Raw genomic sequence first — 21,399 nt, 5'->3', positions numbered from 1 at the left:
ATGTGTGGAAATGTATTATTTTCCATCTATATACACACTTCCCACTGGCTTCCTTAGTGGTAACAGGTTTAAAAGCCAAAAGTGTCAGGTGTAATGCTCCAGCACTGTGTGACAGTCTTGGGGCAGTGTCCTGGGCAAGTCCTGTCTCTCCAGAATGACAAGTGAGCACAGGCCTGCATCCCGGGAGAGAATCAGCAGCCACAGACAAGAGAGAGATATCAGTATGGTTAAGAGCTTGTGGATCCACTGTATTGGGATCAAATGAGTATCCTCATGTAACTGAGAGTTTCCAGCACATTCATGCAGCACACAAATTATCAAATTGAAACTTTAATCCCTCTCAGAAATGAGAAGAGCTTAATGGTTGCTTCCTCATATCTTTATTTTGATGGAAGAAGGCAAATTACTGTTAGAGAACACAATAAGCAGAAACTATAAGCAATGAAAGTATTTCTCCTTAGTTTCTTAAAAATTAGCATGCAGTTTAGCTTTAGCACTTTCTGATAACAAAAGTATGGTAAGAATTGCATTTCAAGCCACTTTTATTGTATCATTGACGTTTATCATTTGTTATGTTAATTCATCATTGTATTACACAGTTTTTTTCTGGAAATTCATTTAATTTGATGCATGTTGTCATGAACTTGTTACTTCTGGGGCTCCACACTAGAGAGAGGACTTGTTTTTTTCTTAAGGAAGAAAGGACTCATCTAAATTGGACTGTCAGCTTCTCGAGGGGTTCTTCTGCTTTATTTTGAAGACGTCTTTCTTGACAGGTAGCGACCTTGTTCCAGTCCACAGAGGAAAATTCTGTTAGAGATCTTGTCATGGCCCGTACTAAAACCGCATCTTCGAGGTTCTCAAATGGTACTCTGCAAAAAGAACACAGCAAATGTCCATTATCTGAATGTTTCCAAACTACTTTGGAACTAATAAACAACACACAGTGTAGAAAGTGAAGTTGGCAGTCATGATGACACTAACAGTGAGGATTTAAAATTTTCAGAAGGTTTTCTTCTTTTACCAAATTTCAGAAAGCAAAACAAAATGAGAAAAGGTTAGAATCACAGGATTCTAATGGGGAAAAATTAGGTATAAATTATTTAAAATACATTTATAGTAAACTTAAAGCAAAATAATATTTTTCAATTTTTTTCCCACTACAATTAGAATTGTATACTTTTAATACTCTGATTCAGTGGGCATGATTCAAGCAATTTGATACTGATTAATGCAAATGCACATAAATTTATTTTGCTGTGTGTCTTTTAACTAGCCCTCAGGCAAATCTTCATTCTGCAGGTTCTGAATCCAGAACACTGTGGGCTTGTGTTGTTCATGTATCCTGCCACAGCTGTAGTCTGGGAGAGGAAAGCGGCAGATGCGCATCAATGTAGGATTGAGAAGGACTTTGTGTTAGACCAAAACCTTCCAACTCAGATACAATATTAAATCTTAAAAGAACTTACTTCCTAGAGGTGTACCAGTAGTGACACACACCTAATACGAACCACAGGACCATCTCCACCGAGTTTAAAGCACTTGGTCATGAAAAGGCACCTTGCAAAGTTTCATCATGTACATAAATAAGACTCCAGAAAGCCGTACATCCATTCTACCAATGAGGACAGCTAACTCCACTGGAGGCAGGTAAGAATTACTCTTTCAACACAAATTAGCTTGATTTTAAATAGCTGTACGCAGTACTGTCAGAGGATACATAGGATATGTAGGGTTTTATTATGTCCTTTAATGCGTTTTTCAAATCTTTTCATATGTAAAGCTAGAAAGTAAAACCAAGCCTGACATCTAAAGTTTGTAAATTTACTCTTATAAAGATTGCATCTACAATGTCATCACATCAAAATGCAACCTTTCTCCTGCCTCAATCAAGACAAAGATAACCGAGGTAAGTTTTGCATTTATTTCCATGATTTTGAAACTGAAAAGAATAAAAAAAAAATCAAGTACAGACTAAAAAAGTTTCATTCTTCAAGTCACAATGTTTTTCAGAGAGTATGTATTCTTGAACAGCCACTCAGGGGAATGTTTTCTGGGCCATAATATAGAACAGATATTCTGATGCTCTAATACTTAGAGCATGTTTTTTCTAGTGATCAGTATTTGATCTTACAAATAAATGGCAGTTGTATGTACCCACTTCCAAATGTGGAATACCTTTCAATATTAAATTTCAGACACCAGCGGGTAGGCTGTCTCATCACAATAGTATAGAGTTGCAACTATATTAAATACAAAGGCCTGAAATTTCTCTGAAAAGCTCATTTTTGCTGGATGTTTTCTCTGGTTAGGGTATTTTTTAGGCACAAGAAGAGGAAATTCAGTAAATGCTTCAGAGATGCAAAAGGAAAATAAATCAAAAAAATGACTTACTTATTTGTGTTATCTCCAAATTCACAACCTATAACAAAAAGTTCAAATTAAGACATTAATGGCCGTACCACTACCATCCTGATCCTAATTTGCTTGTTCAAATTAATTGAAAACTAGCAGATTATTTGAAATGTTTAAGATCATATTTTATTAAAGTACTGTGGAAGCAAATACCTGTCAGAATTTTTTTAAGTTTATGTAGCTCTCTTATTCCCCATAGACATACATTTCCAGGCTTTTTTATTTTCACAGAAAATGATGCCACTCTCTCCATAAGTGAATGATTGCATAGTATGCCTACTTTGATAATCATCAGCAAAACAAATAAATTATATATTATCAAACTATCCTCCTTTTCTCAACCTCTCCAAAATTACTGTTAAATATATTGCTTTCAGCTTTAATATTGTGATATATACATTTAAAAAAACTTGCAGGTATTTTATTACTTTCCAAACTTCATCTACACTACTTTTTAAAATGCTATGATTTCATCTATGCACAATATTGGTTTTTTTATCTTTAAAACATCAAAAAAGCAGACAAGATTTCAAGGTTTGTTCTGGAGTGTGATATGGTACAAGTCACAAGGTTCCTGGTGGTATTCACCTGCTTTCTTGTGCCCAGGTCATGCTGTCTTCGAGATCTGAATGTTATAAGAACTCTAAAAATTGCCTTATATGCTATTTTAAGACATCATTAAAATATTCTCAGCTTTGAAAACACAAAAAGGAATCTACTCATAAAACCAGGCGCAATAAAATAAAAACTAGGCACAATAAAACTAGGCACTAGAAAAAAATACTTTCTTTGAGAGATTATTTTATAAAAGCACTAGAGGGCATCAAAAGTCTATGTGCTGTCACTGGCCTAGATGTGTATTGAGATGTTTTAAGTTAAATAAAAGTAAAACCAAACACTCGCAAGACACATACTGGGGAAAAAATGTTGTTTGTTCATCTATCTTTAAAGGTAATTCTGTAACTACAGGGAGTGACTAGAACTTATTTGCCTCAAAACTGTCAGTGTAAGAAGTCATTTTTTTCCTGTTGCTGCTACTACTACTTTATGAAGCAATTTGGCTGAGTTCCTGATGCATTTTTATTCTATTACTAAAACCAGCAACTTCTTATCAGATGAATGAAAAAAACCCGTTTCTAATTCTAATCACCTAAAAATGTCTGCTTTTCCTTCTATTATTATAAATACCTGAGGGCATTATCAGTCTTCTGGCTGGGTGAATGCATCTTCTGGATCCCACTGGAGTCCCCAGGGGTGTCTTTACTCTCTTCCCAAAAGCTATAGACTGCACGAGCAGAGACCTTTCAGGGTTATAAAGATGAAATGCTGATTCCCTTTCTCTTTGTGTAACTACTGTTAAGGGGATATAAAAAAAATGTTTTCTACCAATTGAAAAGGCAGCATGCAAAAGGTGATACACTTTTTTTCTGTGCAGACTTTTGTAACAATAGCAGTGTAAGTTACATCATTTCACAACAATTCAAAATGGGAACACGGAATGATACTTTCCAAGGCTTTAGGGTGAAGCCCTGTACAATAAAATATTTTCTTTTGAGTGCAGTAGGATGACAAGTTTTAAACCAAGAAACTAAAAAGCCAGACTTTTCATACTACTTAAATGAGATCTACTGCAGAAGTCAGTAGATTTGGAAGTTTCTTTATGAATAGCAAAATCAAATCCTGGTTTAAGGCCAGTTCAATTCCCATTGGTCAATTACAGAGAAAACTCTAGGAATGCAATCAAGAAAAAAGCTTGAAATTTTCCTGGTTTGCACTTTAATTAAAAATAACTTTAAATTTTAAACAAATAGTTTAAGGCTGTTAAATAAAATCGGGGATAGTAACTTCAATTATGTGAACTTTATACTAATCCAGTACTTCAGCTATGGAACAGAAGTGAGCTAAAGCTTTAGAACAAGTAACTGGCAGAAGCATTTTGAATGCAGGGAAGTTTTGGAGTCATAGTGTCTAGGGGACCAATTAGAAAGGAACTGCAGTAGTCATGCCTGAAGGTAACAGAAGTGTGAGCACATGTCTTGTGTAAAGGCGACAGCCAGGACTGTGCTGTGGTAATGTTCCACAGATGGTGAAGAAGCTTTGTAATGTTAGAGAAATAGTTCACTAAGTGGGAAGTCCAGGAGGCAGCTTGATACAAATAATTGCAAGTCTTAATCCAGGACTGATTACAGTAGAACTGTATTTAGAGATTAAGTCCAGGAAGTTTTACGGAAGTGTTTCTAGACATGTAAATGCAACACATATTTTTCAGAACATTAAGCTTCATTCATCACTCCCCAGTCTAAAGTGATCATTAGTAACACAGTCTGACAGACGTGTTAAGCACAGCTGTAACACGAGACCAAATACTTGAGATTGGAGGCACCAGTGCAAAATGACAGGGTAAGCAAATGGCCACATGGTCAGATCCAGCAGCTCCTCATCAACCCCTGCCACATCCTGTGGCCCATCCACCATCTTTCCTTCATGACAGAGCTGCACAGTCTTCCAGCACCTGCAGATGTCCTGCATCTGCCTTGCTCAAGTCCTATGTCCTGATTCCCTTAGAGGCTGGGAGCAGGTTTTCAAGATGGCCCTGTTTTTCCTTATAAGGTAGAGCTGGGGCAGGAATCAACCCCTTTCTCAGGGCTCTCGAGTAATTTTCAGCCCACTTGCCAATCAAATAGCTTTCCAAACACCAGAGGCAAAAATCACAAAAGGCGATTTTCTGGGTTCATTGTGACATTTTATGGATTCACTGATTTCACATCTGGCTTTTCTTAAGACATTTTTTTCTGCTGAATTTACAATAGGCAATCTGTGAAAGAGCCCGTGATGATTTATGAATATTTATATTTGAAAGCATGGTCTGAATCTTCCTCATCAAGAAATGTGCATATTTAAACTGTACAGAAACATGTAGATAGCTGAGGATATTATCCATACCTAAGTAAACATGCTCACCCATGTGAATATGCCAGTGAGAATGCACAAATGTAGGTACATGTTTCTAAGCACAGGTTTTTATCCAAATAGACCAAGATATGAGAAAAGCATACACAGTTTAAGACGACAGAAATCAAAAGCCTTTGACAAAGTAAACTGTTTATGCCATGCAAACTCTGTTTACTTGACAAATCTTGCAAAAAATGGGTATCTGCTCATTAGATCTTTTGCTATATCAAAAAATGCATGTAAAAGAACAGGCAAGATAATTTCACCCGTTTTTCCAAACTGATTAAAATCAAAAGCAACTGTCAATGCTTTGTGAGAAGAGGAAAGCAATCCTTACACTTCCTGTCAAGGAGCTGAACTGAAGGAAGGATGTATATGACATAAAGCCGGTAGTCTGGATCATATGCCAGAGGGTTTTGGAATAGGTCTGCAAAATGTATATAGAAAAAACAAACAGTGTCACAAAAAAAACCAAACCCAGCAAAAGAACAAAAGCTTTGCAAGGCAGGAAAATTAAAGATCACTAGGAACCAAAGATTTTGTACAAAATATTATCAATTCAAATTGTTCTTATGCTGGGCAAAAGAAGCACAGTCTCTTTACAGGCATGAAATAACTAAACATGGACTTCATGCAAAACAACACAGGCAAGAACTGAGTAAAGGTGTCATCGTGCACTCCAAACCTTTGAGGTATTTTTCTATTTTTTAAGATATACATAAAAAAAACACATTAGCTGCTTGCCTTTGATTTTCTTGGGTATGATGCCTATTTTAAATAACAGTGGTCTTTTAAGTGTGACAGCTTAAAGGTAAGACATAAGAGCTGATATAAAGGTGCTTTATCCCATAGACACAATATAAAATGCAAATACTCAGTCTTGTGGTGTTTTGACAGATGATGAGTTTGAAAACTCAAGAAATTTAAGAGCAAAATGTTTAATGCGATCTAAGTTCTTCAGAACCTGGGTCCCCATTAGCTTACCTTGAGACACTAAGCTGCAAAAGCCCATTAGCAACTTGACTACAATGCTTATGTTCAGGTTCACTTTACCTGTACAGCCAAACCTTTGCAACACAGAGACAGGTATCAATCCCGTGCTGCTGCTTTGCCAAATGTGGAACACTTACCTAGCTGAATGCCAAATTAGTTTATTTCATGACAGTGATATCTAGGGTCGATTAAAATAGAAACTGGCTCATTCCCAGATCAGCTAACAAACAAACAAACAAGTGTTGCTGGGTGGGGCTTTTTTCCCAAATGAAAGACATAATAATTCTATTTTTCTCCTTTCACAAATGCTGTTCTTCTAAGACAGTAAAAATAATCAGGATGCTGCCACCTTGAGATCAGAGGAGAGAAAAAAAAAATCTTAATGATTTTGACAATTCTGATACAATTCTGACAAACTTCTGCTACACGGATCTGCTTTTCTCTTTTTGAGTAGCTAATACTCACTCTAGGGTAAAAAATCCTGTTACATGTAATTTTAGCAGTTGGGGGGGGGGGGAAGATGGTATTACAGAAGCAAATAAGAGATAGTAGAAGAAGAAAAAAGTCTGAAAATATTCCAAATGGATTTCTAAACTACAAGATGCCATTTCATGTTCTTCAGGACAAGTCTGATTGCTGAAGGGAGCTCAGTGCTCGATGCGATTTAGCAGTTATTTTGAGGATGCAGTAAGGCTGGAACAGGCATTTTTGCTATCTCCTGCACAGAAAACACCTCTTCACGTGTTTAGAGGAGAACTTAAAATATTTTAATTCTTAAACAAATTTTTATAGGTCACTGACTTGAAATTAGTAAGAATCCCACAAGGTGGCAGCAAAAGAAAGTTCCATTTTTACTGAACAAAGTAGTATATAGTTATTTTTTTTTCCAGAAAGTGTTGATCAGAAAGAATATTATGCATATATGTGATAATTCTGTTCTTGAGACAAGAAAATATGCAATAGCATTCCAGAGATAAAAATGTTTCAGAAAGATCTCTAAAAGTAGGTATGTTTGGTAGTGGAATGGAATAAAGATTAAAAAGAGATTTTTCCAAGGCACAAACCAGGGCTGATACTAACCACTTGTGAATCTGGATGCTACTTGGATCATGTCTCTCCTCATCAACACTGATTTGTAGGGTTTTTTTAGAGAATGTGAATTTTTTTACTGCTTATTTTTACAGTAAATCCAACCATTGTACAGATCAAGATGGTCTTGTTTTACAAAACATCTGGGATTAATTCCTGGCTCAGCTATCTACTTTCTTGTCAAGGTCATGCAGTTTTACTTCTACAAATGAGGGATAATGCTTTCTTCCTCCACAGTTTTATCTGTTTTCTCTATTTGGAGTGTAGGAAAACAGTGTGCCTATGCCACACGGGGCAGAAACATAGCGAAGAACACAGTTTTCTGAGGTCTAGCAGCAGGATGTTAACAGCTGAGTACAATAAATCAGTTGAGACAATTTACAGAGTATGTAACAAAAATCTTGGATTCCAAAAGGGAGATGTGAGGTGAGCCCATAAAGAAACCCTCTGTATCTCCCAAAGGCTGCAGTTGTGAGCAACATGTGCAGTAAATCTTTCAAAGCTGAGTGTCTTCCCTAAAGGCCTGGGGAAGGATGGTGTTCTGCTACACATCCAGTGCAGGGCAGTGGCTAAAAGTCACAAGAGAGCCTTCAAGAAGAGAAATGCAACATTTTGCCAGCTGGATGCTACTCCTGAAGTGAACAATAATAGTGTGTTTTAATAGTTCTGTTGTCCCCAAGAGCTACAAAATCATAAAATCTTGTTAAGTATCCAGGAGCTCAGCTGAAGGCTAGCAAGTGTTTGTTTTTTTCTTAAATGAGATTGTCTGGCTATAAAAAAGATCTACCTCATAACAGTGAGAACTGTCACTGGTTTTGTTTTATAAAAGTTAGTTACCGGCACAGCCCTTTTCAAAGCTACACAATGCAAATTCTGCACCCATTTCATATTTCTTAATATTGCAAGGAGTCATAGAAATTATATGGTAATATGATATATAGAATATGACTTTTAAAATTTATTTTGTTCATTTGTAAATAACTGATGTAATTTACTTCAATGTGACTACATTTTATTAAACAAATAGAGTACTGGTAACTTGAGAACTCATTATTATGAAATCTCCTTGAAACAAACACATTAATGATTTTTTCATGACTGCAAAGGTCAAGAAGAAATAACTTTAAAGTTATGGTTATTAAGGTTATTAAGCTTCTTCCACTGTTACTGTTTACTCTGGTACAAATCTTTGAACTTTTTTTTTAATTAGGGTAGATTGGTATATTCTATCTATTGTTTGATTGTTCTTTCAAACACTTCCTTTTCTGTGGTGGTGGCCAGTCCAATTTGCACCCAGTTTTCACTATGCCTTTGTGACTGCCATTCATAATAACTCAGCAGCACTTTAACTATCTGCTATGTATTTCCCACAGATGGTTGCAACAAGTACAACAAACTTCCTGTGCTTGTTGAAGCTCCTTATTAATTTGTAGGGCTAACATTAAATTCAAGTGACTGCACCATTCATACATAGGATGTCTGTCCAGACTTTGCTTAATCACTTCAAACAACTGCATTCTTAAATGGACTATTTTTTCTATGTTGCATATAATGAAAAAAATTACTATAATTTGGCTGACACGTTGTCTTCCTAAACACTTGATTTGTCTCTTAGTTTTGGCCCAGTGTCAAGTTCAATTAAAAGTGTACTTTTTAAGTCATATTTTCCTTTCCCACAATCAGACACTCAGTTTTCTGAATGCTTAGGGAGGTGTTATGGCCTGGTGACATTCACCTCCTTAGCCGTCACTAAGGCGTGAAAATTGTTTCCTGTTTTCTCCAAGTACTGAGTGTCTGTCATGGCCTATGTTGACATTCCTTTAGGAACCACAGAAAACACTGCTTACATTTTCATGTTCAGTATCTTATTAGCATATAATCCTACTTTCCCTGGAGGCTACTTCTTACATTGTAACTTAGTGGCATCAACACTGTCTTGTGTAACTTAATTTGAAATTTCAGAGATGGCACTGTTTTCACTTCCAGCCAGTGCATCAGAAAATATGCCACTTAACAGACATTGTTGTGAAGAATACCGAAGGGTACTTATTCTTAGATTCTAGAAATCCACAGTCTGCCAAAAAGATGCAGAAAGGGAGTTCTATAAGCAACAGAATTAAGGAGGCAGGAATTTGGGTTCTTTAACCTATCATTTACACTCCCAGCAACAATAACATCTATTTTTCAACTCTACCTCTATGATAATCTCACTCCCATGTTCCCTTACAAAGAGGCAGCAGTAAACTGCTTGACACCCTCCAAGCTATTCATCCAGGATATTGGCTAGGCAGCAGCCAAAAAGAGTTAACTTCTGAACTCACTTAGCAGGTTTTTCTCAGTTGAGGTACTCTTTGTGGAATTTTCATGTCCTAGAGATCTCTTTCTTCAGATTTGTCAAATTTGGTTGAAATTTCTAATTAGATTCAAAAGCTATTGACAAATGATGCAGAAACAGGCAAGAAACATCCCGATAAGAAACTAAAAAGCTATTGGTCGCTGTTCTGCAGAATAAAAATAAGGTATTACTTAGAGTATGCAAGCTTATCATTCCTTTCAATTCCTTCACTGTTTTGCCAAGTTTCTTTAACTCGTTGTTGTGAAGAAACAGAATCTGTAACGAACATAAGTGTTTCAAAGCACCTGAAATGAAATGAAAAATAATTAATCGTTCTCACCATAACAGGCTGCTTCTATTAGATAATTATTTTGTTATGCTGCACACAATATCTATCTATGCTTGCCTTTTGGTAACACACTGCATGAGATATTAATTTAAAAAAAATTAGAGATATTGAATATCCCTTTCATATTTCTAATCACATCTTTTAAACCCAGGCCTAACTTTTTTTCATTCCAGTTCTTTCCATTTGCCCACATTACCCTTGCACTAACAAATCAGCATCAACTGCAAACTCTCTTCTTCCTCCCTTCCTTACTCCTATATCCCAGTAATCCCTGGTTAATTCACTTCCTTTTACCTTGACCTAATATTACCTTTGCCTCACAATAATATATCACCTTTGCCTCTCAAATAGTAAATAGTGAATTCCTTAGAACATAGTTCAGTTTCAAGTAATTACTGACATATTAAAAAGTTATTACAAAATATTGTTGTGGCTGTCCCAGGCTATTTGTTCACATTCTTACACCATATCAGGATTGGACACCACGTTTTCCAGAATCTATACAGTGTTTCCTACCCACGTTTCCCTATAAAGGACACCCTTCTGTTTAACCATGTTTTGTTATCATCTGTATTGTCTCTTTTATCCATGTTTGTATTTCAAAGATTAATTTTTTTCAAAATCTCACAGAAACTAATCAACATCATTAATCCCTGCATTTTATAGGGACAGAGAAAAATAAAGTATTAACATTTAAAATGTCTAAAATATACAGAAATTTATTATATTTTGGCCTCTTTGTCCACAAATTCATGAGTCTGGTACAGCCACTTTCATTTACAACAGCAAGCAAAACTGAAATAGAAGTATAAGACAAATGCAAATTTTGAAATAAAATAAGTTTGGCATTAACTTTGCAAAATACTTCTGGTTATAAATTCTCAATATGCAATATGTGCATGTAAGATCAAAAATATTTTACAATTGCCTGACATAAAGTGAGTGACATTTCATCCCTTAGAACCAGGATAAGCATATCACCTTATTGCCACTCAAGTATCCCGGAACAATTAAATATCTAATAATTAACATGTATTGTTATGCATATATAGGAGCTTTCAACCAGTAAGTTACTTGCTATCATCAAGTTGTATAAATTTTAATGCCAGTATACAGAAAAGAAAGTATAGGCCTCTGCTCAACAACCTAAAAAGGGAATATTGGTACCTGATATATCTGTCAGTTCATTATTGTTGAGGTAGAGTTCAGTCAAGCAATAGTTTTTGATCAAGAAATTTAAATCTTGTATCTGAAATTAGAGTTAGGCAAACAATTATATGTCAATCTAAATGTAATATTGGAGAATTACAAACATGGTCTCTTGAAAACTGCATAACTACAGGTAGTTTCTTATATTTCTGGTTAAGACTTGGTTTAAGGATTCTTTTGACAGCTGAACCTTCATTAGAAATACTAATTACACATCAAACACATGCAGTACAGCCATACCTAATTTTTTTAGCTACAAATTTAATATTTTTATTTGGAAACAAATTTCCTTGAATGACTGGCCTTCACATTTTCTCTTCCTTCTATTCACATTGGAAATAATTTTTATTGTTAGGAGACCCTTGTAGGACATAATAATTCTTTGTTGGTTTAAGGATATTCCTGAAATATATCCTTAGAATAAACCCAGCATCTAGTTATTCCTTGACCTTGTTCTAAATTTCCCAAAATGTCATTTAATCAGATTTAGAGAATCAAGTACAATTACAGAAAAAAAACCAAAATGCATGGGTGCATTCCCATAAAAAGTCTTCTCTGGTCCCTATGAAATCACATCCCCTTTCCTGGAGCTCAGTGCCTCCAGTGCAAGGTAAAGTATCTGCAATGAGAGAACAAGCTGACCATTACCATCGCTGAGAATAGGGAGTACTAATGGGTGCCCAAGTTTTTATCCTATAGCTTAAATGCAAGAACAACAAGCAGAATTTTATTCCTGACACTACTTTGAATTCTGAATTTACATATGCAAATTTGTTACTGGGAGAATGTCTTTGAATTGTGCCCCTGACTCTAAAACAAATGTGCTTTGCTCTGTGCATCAACAGTATCTGAACACTGGAAGGAAGAGCATAAAGCAGAGGTTTTTCCACTCACTTGTATAGCAGTGTTTCCCTGTCTTTGACGAGTACAGATTTTAGGGTCACCTGAAATTTACTTTTTTTGTGATAAAACTATTGAACACAGAAAAACACGCTTCCTCTATTACAGCATTTAAGTGACACTTCTCCTAAGAAAAGCCACAGAGTGGCTATTCCACACAAGTTATATAGAAAAACAGAAGAATGCTCTTTGTTACTGCTTAGGTAAAAACCTGAGATCTGGGCAAAAATCAGATTGATTTAATCTTTTATGGTCAGCAAGATTAGTTCTGCTTAGTCATCAGGCCATTTCTTCTTATTCTTTAGCGTCCTCTAGAAATACAAGGAAAAGACTTATTATACCTGTGTTCAATCTTTTAATGTATCTATACTTTTGCTTTTTTTGAAAATAGTTGGATAACCACAGATCTTTTGATGAAGTTGATATAAGATGCCATATAATTGATGTTAGCCTGGGGCAGCAGATATACATACACTCCAAAGAGACATGGAATGTAAATTGATTTTTCCTGCTGCTCACAGGTCTACTTATTTACCTGAGCAAGCAACTCTGGTGTTTTAAGAAGTTGAGCTCACTCTGAAAGTCATGTAAACTACTGTAAAGTAAGACAGTTAAAAGCAGGTTAGAATTCTTGGAGTTTTATTATTTTTCTTGCTTTTTAATTACCAGTGGCTAATGGGGAAAGTTTAGATTCAATTCAACCACTTAATAATGGTTGGCTATGGATATGGAGATTTCTAAATCAGATAATTCTACTGGTCAAGGAGATGATTTTGTGTAACAATTGGCTGGAAACTGTATTGTCGCGAGATTTTGACAGAGCATTGTCTCAAAACCCATACGGGATAGAATAAATATTATAATCTGGCTTTGCACAGAAGGAGAAAGTAAGGCATGTGGCTTGTGTTACTGGTTTAGGGTCATACACTCCATTGGAAACATGAGAAATTCATGTGGTCCCACTCTAACCACTCGCCTGGAAATCTCGTAAGTCCAACAAGTTCAGGTGACACAACGACCTGTGTAACAGCAGCAGAGACCCCATCATCCCAAGCATTCCAGTGCCGCTTCCCGTGCACAGGGAGAAGCTCATTTCAAAGAGTTGTATGTCTGCCTTTTGTGCATGAGGGTGCCTCACTTCGACCACCATCCTGGCAGGAAATAAACTCTGCATGTCTGCAAGGGCATGAAACGAGCTACGCGTTTCCTGCCGCCCCCTCCTGTTCTATCGCCACATCACCCCTCGGTCTGTTCCAAGAGCTGCCGCTCTGCTGGGCAGGGTACACCAGCTACATGGGGAACTGCTTTCTTTTTATTGCTAAGGAATTAGCACAGAAACTCAGCTTCTTAAATAAACACAGTTTATAAATCTGATGTGAATCTAAAGGAAAATATATTAGCTTAAACTCTGGGATGTTAAAAAAAAAAATCTTTTCACAGTTCACAGTTAAATATGCCTGGAAATTAAAAATAATTTATTAGCTTGACAATTATATAATGCTTTATGCTAGAAAAAAATTAAAAAATAATAATCGGGGAGTATAGATGCACTGTTCTGCTCTTTAAATGAATATCTTATTACCTTATTGTTGTTAAGCCACAAATACTTTAACCTATTAAACTGTGAGAGACTTGGGATACTTCTTAGTCCTCTGGTGGAAGAAAAGAAAAAGAGTAACAAATTTCTTAACAAGAGTGCTTAATAATTTTACAAACAGTTTAATTTTTTTATAAATAATATTACACAAGAACTAAAAAGGTACACTCCTTAGAAGTTATATCAGAGAAAGACAAAAAGAACAAGATGGCAGAGACAGTGTAAGCATTCTACACACTTGCAAGCAACAAAAATAAGTGATAAATTAATTGCTTTTCCAGAATAGCATTTATTTTCTCAGGGAGTCTGAGTGCCATGTACTTTGCATTTTGGAAATCCTGCTCAGAACACAGGAGGAGAAATTTGGCACCCTGGGGACACAAATCTAAAAAGAAAGTTGCTTTGAAGATGCAGTGGGGATTGTCCAGCCACAGTGCCAAAGAAGCCAACAGAAGCCAGACACCGAGCACATCAATGCACATCTCTTGTTATTTTTCATATTAGTGCATATTGTGAAATCTTTTGCCCTTTTCTCACTCTTCTCCTGCTATCACATAAACTTAGTAGATCCACTAAGGCTGAAACTATCTCCCATGAGCCAGTAGGGCTTTTTGTTTAATTGTGTATCTAGCGCTTTGAGCTTGCTAGTTACTATAAATAACAAATTACACAGAATATTACTGAGCTGCTGAGTAATTTTCACTAATTGCTCCTCTTGATTTTTCATTGTTTTAAATAAATATTCTTAATTTCCACTAGAATAATTGTAGATTACCTTTATATTACAAATTTTAATTGACATAATAAAAATTTCCTTGTGGATTTTAATGTATTGCAAGACTGGGATCAGTGTTTCAGAAAGGACGAACAGAACTGATAAAAATTAACCTCACATCATCAGCCTAAAATCATGGGTTTTTTTCCAGCTGTGAAGCCTAGTCTCTAGCTTCCCATGTTGGGTTTTTTTGTTTGTTTTTTTCAACACACCCTCCAGGTATAGACAAAGGGGTGGATGCCTTTTTTGATCTTGCATTTGAAAATAAAAAATCTGTCAAAAGAAAACCCTGCAAAGTTGAGGTGCTGTACCTTTAGTGTCCTTTATTTCTGAAACTCAGATTACCCCATGCTGTTACTTCATTAAACACTTTATTTAGCTTCTTCAGATAATTCATAAAAACTAACCCTCCAAATACATACTTTTGTGTCTATTGTCACAAATAACCAGAAAAGATATTACTGCAAGTGGCACAGACAGGCAGATGACTGTTGACAGGACATACAGAACTCTTACAGAGCTACTATCTAATTCTCCTGTAAACCCCTGCACTACTTTTCAGGAAGCAAAGCCAAAATTTCCTCATATTCTTTGTCACTCCCATTCTATACCTAGTTTACAGGTTTACATTTTAATTGGTTTTACTCCCTGTCTACTAACAGCCTCATTTTGACTATCTCCAAGCCTTGATCTGTTTTTTTTTGGTAGTATTTAAGGCATTTAATTTGCCCCAGGTAGAGCTTAATTCCTCTAACATTTTTAAAAGAGCCTGTCCCTTTCTAGATGCCTTCCAAACTTTGTATGTCTTTTATAAGCTGATCCTTTTTGGCCTGCAGCACTCTTTTTCTACCTACTGCTGAGTTAATCAGTTTTCTTAGGATGACAGCTTTCAGTGTCCAAATTTACACTGTTTCATGTCTCTTTAAGAGCAGTGTTTTAAAAATATAAACTCATTCCCTCTTATTTGATTGACTTTAATTATTATTTTTTTCACTTTCCTATTTCAGCCAGCAGAAAAATATGTCAAACCAACAGTTAAGGAGGCATGATCTGATACTGAGTTTGGCTGTAGTTCAAATTTATATAAGTTGGTATAGAATAAAAGTTCACTTCTATCCAATCATCAAAGAAGTCATCTTGCATCATCTGTCTCAAAATGGTTTCATGGGAAGACAGATCACTTCTATATCTGCCATCTGAACATTTCTTTTTATTTATACCAAAAAATATGGCCAGTGAGTGCATACATTCAAGCATTTAAAATCAAAAAATGTGCCTAATAAGACTGTATACACAGTCTTAATTCTCTTACGCATACGCATTATAGTAATTTTATTGTCTTGTTTAGGATATATATATGTATCTTGTAATTTTTTCGTTATTTAAACTTCTCCCTTAATTTTTATGTTTTCTTCTTTCTAAAATGCTTATTTAAAAGAAATATGACAGTAACTACATGCTTTAAGTTTACTTTTCACAAAGCATCAAATACCTTCCCAGTGTAAATCAAGAGATGTGATAAGGAATTCAAACACAGTAGTGGACACATTTAGATTTTCAATACCACCTGATTTCCACTAAAAACAAGCTAGACAACGTTGAAATTCCATAATACCTTTTATTTTTCCTCATTCGTTGGACCCAGGGACTTTGAAAACCTTGTCCCGGAACTATTAAACTGCACTAGTTCCCTATATATGATATCAGCCTTACGAACAGTAGATGCAGTCGTGAGGCTGCAAACAGGTATGCAGCACTTGGAATTATGCCCTGGCCAGAAATTCAAAGCACGCCTTCCAAAAACTTTGAAGTATGTCCTGTCATGCATCCATCCCTCAATGGTAGCCTCTCAGCATGTTCATACTATAATATACACCTCTATCAACCTAGATCACCCACAGGTTCATGAAAGCTTTGCTTTCCTTCAGCATGGCTTCTTTTTCTCATCTGCCCTACATCTCAAGCTATTTCATAAAGCTCTAAGAGGAGATCAGTTCTGTGATCAGTACTGCCTGCCCAAAACAAGCATTCTTGTGCTTGTATTCGCTTCATGTTGCCCTGCCCTCCCTTCAGTTCTTAACAGTAGAGATGCAGGTAATTTCGAAGGTGCTACCAATGAGTTTTGCTGTTGCAGTTAACAGATTTCTTCAGGGAGGTCAAAAATTTGGCAGTCTTTAGACTCTGCATTTGCCTTCTTGATATTCCTTCCACCCAGCCTTACGAGCCAGTTAGAACAGGCAGAGATTAGCCATCAAGCCTCATTCCTCTGCTCCTGTGGTAGAAGTTTATGCAGAACTCTGTGAACTCACAGATCCTGGAGCAACTCTGGATTGCTGGAGATGGATCGTGTATCTAGAGCTGAGGCAGGTAACTGCTTCACTGTGAGAACAGCTCTGCTGTATGTCTTACTGTACCTTCACCATTTCTTCATTCACAACGTGTATGGACTAGGTACAAATACATTTTACTGATATTTCACATATAAATGATGTTCAGAAAGTACCTGATACAGAAAGCACTATGAAAGGTTACAATTTACTGTGTGCTCTAAAGTCAAAAGGAGAAACATATTTTACTTACTGTCTAGCCAGATACAATCCTACAACATCCCCATTGCTCTTAAAGCCGCAGATCTTCAGCTGGTTTTCTATTGCCTAACAGTATACAGTACATTTGTCAGTATAATATACTGCATCATTATGGATTCACTACAACATATGCAAATTTGGTGTTTAAAGTAATATGCACAGCAAAAAGAATATATCACAGCACCTTGCAAACTGTAATATAGTCTGAGATAAAGATATTAAATTGGCAATCTCTATTTTAAATTGATAAAAATAGTCCAACAATTATGCTAGACTTACACTCATTTTCTTTTCCTATGGAGAATCATAGTTGATAGACGTGAAGTGAGAAAGTAATGTATGTTGACTGTTGACAGGCTTCTCACTCAGGTCAGCCAAACCCATACATGTGATAAACATGAAACTGTTTACTTTGCAATACAGTTGCAGCTTCATTCTATGCAACTTTACTATATGCATGACATTCTAAAATTATGCATCCAGTATACTGCTTGTACATTAAACGCTGAAAAACGCAGACACAATTTTTATTTTCAGAGTATATTACTGATGTGTCGTAATTTGTAAAAGCAGTGAAACTCATTAACAAGAGAATTATGGATCTCTGTTACTAGTGTCTGATAAAAAGTAAAATGTGTATCAGAAGAAAAGAGTTTTCTACATGAGCTATTATGCCCAACATCATTAGGATCACTATTGTTTAAACCGCAAAACTGATACAACTTTACAAACATAAAACGCCTTGGGAACACCAACAGGCGTGTCGAGAATGGCCTGTATTGGCTGCACAACCACTCCAGTGTGTTCTGGGCATGCTGAATATACACAGATTAACTTGCAAAGGAGGGGGACCTGTGGGACTTTCTGAGCTGAAGCAGCCAAGCACTCCCGGGACTCCACACAGCCCACTTGTTCCACAGAGCGGGTGTGGGACAGTGCCCATCTGCCCAGCACTCGGTATGGCTCCCAAACTGCAGCTGTCACAGAGGGGGAAAACCTGGGACAAATAGCTGTAGTTTTCTGTCTACATGGGCAAAATCTGCCTAGGGAACACTAAGTGTTCTCTGGAGAGAAGCAGCTCGTTTTCCTCTGGAGAAAAGCGACACCCCAAGCGTGCTGATGTCCGTCCCCGGCACAGAGGGACAGACCGATGGCGAGAGTGGAGTGCCAATGGGGAACGCACACCTACTCCAGACAGCACAGATCCCGGGTTCTGAGTTCGACAAGTCAGGAAGGCTGTGCCCCAAGATTTGTATTTTCCATACTGCGTTACGTGAGATCTCATCCTCTCCCCACCCTAGAGCCCTTTCCCGGTCATTCCCGCTCTCCGCCCCAGCAGCCGGCGGCCCCGGCGGGGCTGCAGACCTCCGTGGTGCCGCGGTGCCCGAGAAGGATCGGACCGGCTCGCTCAGAGGAGCCGCGCCCGCTGCCGCCCAGGGCGGTCGGGGGAGCCGAGCCTCTTCCGCCGCCGCGGGAGGACCGAGCACGCCTCGCTTCGGGGGTGTGGTGGCGGTGCAGAAATCTCCCCGCTTCTCCCCCCTCGGCAGACCGGGAGGGCGGGGGTGCTCCCGGGCCGGGCGGGCTGCGAGGGGCCGTGCCAGGGGTGGCCACCAGTCCGGCCGGCAGCCGGGGGAGCGGTGCAGCCGGCGCGGGGGGAGGGAAGGGAAGGGAGAGGCCGCCCCGCTCACCTGCCCGCCGGCGGCAGCGGGAGCCGCCGCCATCTTAGAGCCCCGTCCTGGGCGGCCGCGGGGAAGGAGCGCGAGGCGCGGGGTGGGCGAGGGTGGGCAGGAATAACAGAATCAAAGAGTCAGTTTGGTTGGAAAAGACCTCTGAGGTCATGGAGTCCAACCTATGACCAAACACCACCATGTCAACTAGACTGTGTCACTAAGTGCCACATCCAGACTTTCCTTAAAAATCTCCAGGGACAGTGGCTCCACCACCTCCCTGGGCAGTCCATTCCAGTGTTTAATCACCCTTTCTGTGAAGAAATTCTTTATAATATCCAATGTAAACCTCCCTTTGGGGAGCTGAAGACTGTCCTCTTGTCCTGTCACTGTTTGCCTGGAAGAAGAGTCCGACCCTCACCTGGCTACTCCCTCCTTTCAGGTAGTTGCAGAGAGTGATAAGGTCACCCCTGAGCCTCCTGTTCTCTAGGCCAAACAACCTCACCTCCCTCAGCTGCTCCTCATAGGACATGTGCTCCAGACCTTTCACCAACTTTTATTGCCCCTCTCTGGACACGCTCCAGCATGCCAATGTTGTTCCTGAATTGAGGGGCCCAGAACTGGACACAGTAGAAATGGTATAACACTGAAATGGGAGCCCAAGCCTGGGCATTAATCAAGGCAGGGCTTTGTGCTGGTGGGAAGGAGCTCCATAGTGAGCGAGGGGCACCTCTGCAGGGAGCTGGGGCTCAGGAAGGTGTCCAGGGTGGGCTGATGCAAGGCCTTGGGGGGCAACAGCTGAGAGGGAATTGGGATACCTCTGGGAAGCCCCTTGGGTCATATTTACTCACAATCCTGAAAAAGGGTGCCTTTTTTTTTTTTTTTTTTTTTTTTTTTTTTTAAAAAACAACATTCCTATGGTTGGTTGGTTGTTGGTTGTTTTGGGGTTTTTTTTTTTGGTTGGTTGGTTGGTTGGTTGGTTGGTTTAAAGCACAGATCCTGTGTGCATTTATGTATATGTGTGGGAAAGGAGTGCGAGCTGCATGGTGGGTGAGGGTGGGGCAGGGCTGAGGGGAACAAGACCTGTCATCATGCCCCTGGAATCACAGAATCAAAGAATCAATTAGGTTGGAAAAGACCTATGAGATCATCAAGTCCAACCTGTGATCCAACACCACCATGTCAACTAGACCATGGCACTAAGTGTCACATCCAGTCTTTCCTTAAAGACCTCCAGGGATAGTGACTCCACCACCTCGCTGGCAGTCCATTCCAATGTCTAATCACCCTTTATGTGAAGAAATTCTTCCTATATATATGTCACTTATAAAGAAAACACTTGTGTGTTTAATTTACAGCTAATCCACACCGTATGTGTTACTCCCTTGAAACTTGCAAATCACCTTGGTGCCTGAGAGACCCTCTCCCGTGCCGGCTCCTGGAGGAGGCCCACTGCTGCGACAGCGCCTTGAATTGAATTTGGCTGTAAAGGAACACAAAATGTTTATGACATCCACATGTGCAAGGAACTGTTGCCATGTTGCTATTTATATAACCATTTTACTGCATAGCACAAGCTGAAGAATAGAAAAAGCCATTTCCAGTATGTGTGTGTGCACGCACTCATGTGCATGTAGGACAATAGAAAATGTTTGATCAAGCAACAACAAAAATATGTCTGAAAACTTGGGGCTTTATTTAGAATTTAATTTACACTGAGTACTCGTTAGCAGAAATAGTCATTGTAAATTATATGCAACTGATACACAAAGAGCAAGAGTTGTGTGTGCAAAAGTATGAATAAGCTGTCCCTCATGGAATTAATTATGTGCATGCCTTTGCTTGTTCAGACCACTGAAGCTAGATGTAATATGTATAATGGAGGAATGGAGCTACAGTACAAGTATTACATCGCAAATATTTAATTTTCTTGGAAAAATTATGTGGGTGGCTTCCATTTCAGCTAGGTAGCTTTAAACAAATAGAAACCTCAACTAAGAAAGACTAGACATCATAAAGGGATAAAACTGACAACAGAAATGTCTTTAATACCTTATTTTACCTTCTAAAAATATCTCTAGGGTATTTAAAATCATAAAAAGAGGAAATCAGTGGAGAAGAAGAAACTGGTACAGAGATCCGTATTTTTTTCATTCTACATTCAAGTTCAGTGTTTTCAATCAACAAGACAGATCTATCATTTTAGAATTGCAAAAGACAAGATGATTATTAAAGAAAACTTTGATAATAACAGTGACATATCAACTAGTCCAATTAACATGATAGGACAGGCAAATTCAGTAATAAAGTATGGGGAGAGAGAGGGAGGGAACCTCTGGAAAGTATTTTGTGTGTTCTGTCACAGAGGTGGGACATACAAAGGTTGAGATTTGTTCAGATATGTTTTGGGGGTTTGAGGTGCTTATCTCTTTTAACTGGTAACTACAGACTTAGTCTGGATGGAGACTTTAAATGGAGACTTTAAAATTCAGTAAATTTAATATCTTTTTCTTTCTGCATCTGCAAATTG

General features: G+C 38.0%; 1 protein-coding gene and 1 long non-coding RNA gene across 2 annotated transcripts; one reads left to right on the top strand and one right to left on the bottom strand.

The window, feature by feature from the left end:
* Positions 1 to 405: 405 nt before the first annotated feature.
* LRRC72 (leucine rich repeat containing 72) lies at positions 406 to 18,985 on the bottom strand. The gene is made up of 9 exons (XM_027639006.1): positions 18,891 to 18,985; positions 17,195 to 17,268; positions 13,825 to 13,894; positions 11,301 to 11,382; positions 9,976 to 10,089; positions 5,705 to 5,794; positions 3,604 to 3,768; positions 2,395 to 2,422; positions 406 to 872 (listed from the first exon to the last, which is right to left on the bottom strand). The coding sequence occupies exons 1-9, from the start codon at positions 18,921 to 18,923 to the stop codon at positions 707 to 709; spliced, it is 822 nt and encodes a 273-aa protein (XP_027494807.1). The 5' UTR covers positions 18,924 to 18,985; the 3' UTR covers positions 406 to 706.
* Positions 18,986 to 19,104: 119 nt separating this feature from the next.
* LOC113945157 lies at positions 19,105 to 20,518 on the top strand. The gene is made up of 2 exons (XR_003526967.1): positions 19,105 to 19,311; positions 20,228 to 20,518. It is a non-coding gene; the product is annotated as an uncharacterized LOC113945157 (long non-coding RNA).
* Positions 20,519 to 21,399: the final 881 nt, after the last annotated feature.

This window comes from Corapipo altera, unplaced genomic scaffold (assembly GCF_003945725.1).
Source record: "Corapipo altera isolate COAL_440 unplaced genomic scaffold, ASM394572v1 44, whole genome shotgun sequence".
Classification (NCBI taxonomy): Eukaryota; Metazoa; Chordata; class Aves; order Passeriformes; family Pipridae; genus Corapipo; species Corapipo altera.
The sequence above is the reverse complement of the archived record's forward strand: the minus strand, read 5'-3'. Positions and strand labels throughout refer to the sequence as shown.

Bases quoted from the DNA above. Each gene is read 5' to 3' on its own strand.
- LRRC72 (XM_027639006.1), bottom strand. From the start codon at position 18,923: ATGGCGGCGGCTCCCGCTGCCGCCGGCGGGCAG. The intron at 17,269-18,890 runs GTGAGCGGGGCG...GTATACTGTTAG, and splicing joins CCGCTGCCGCCGGCGGGCAG to GCAATAGAAAACCAGCTGAA. The intron at 873-2,394 runs GTAAGTCATTTT...TTCTTTTTGCAG, and splicing joins TTTGGAGATAACACAAATAA to AGTACCATTTGAGAACCTCG.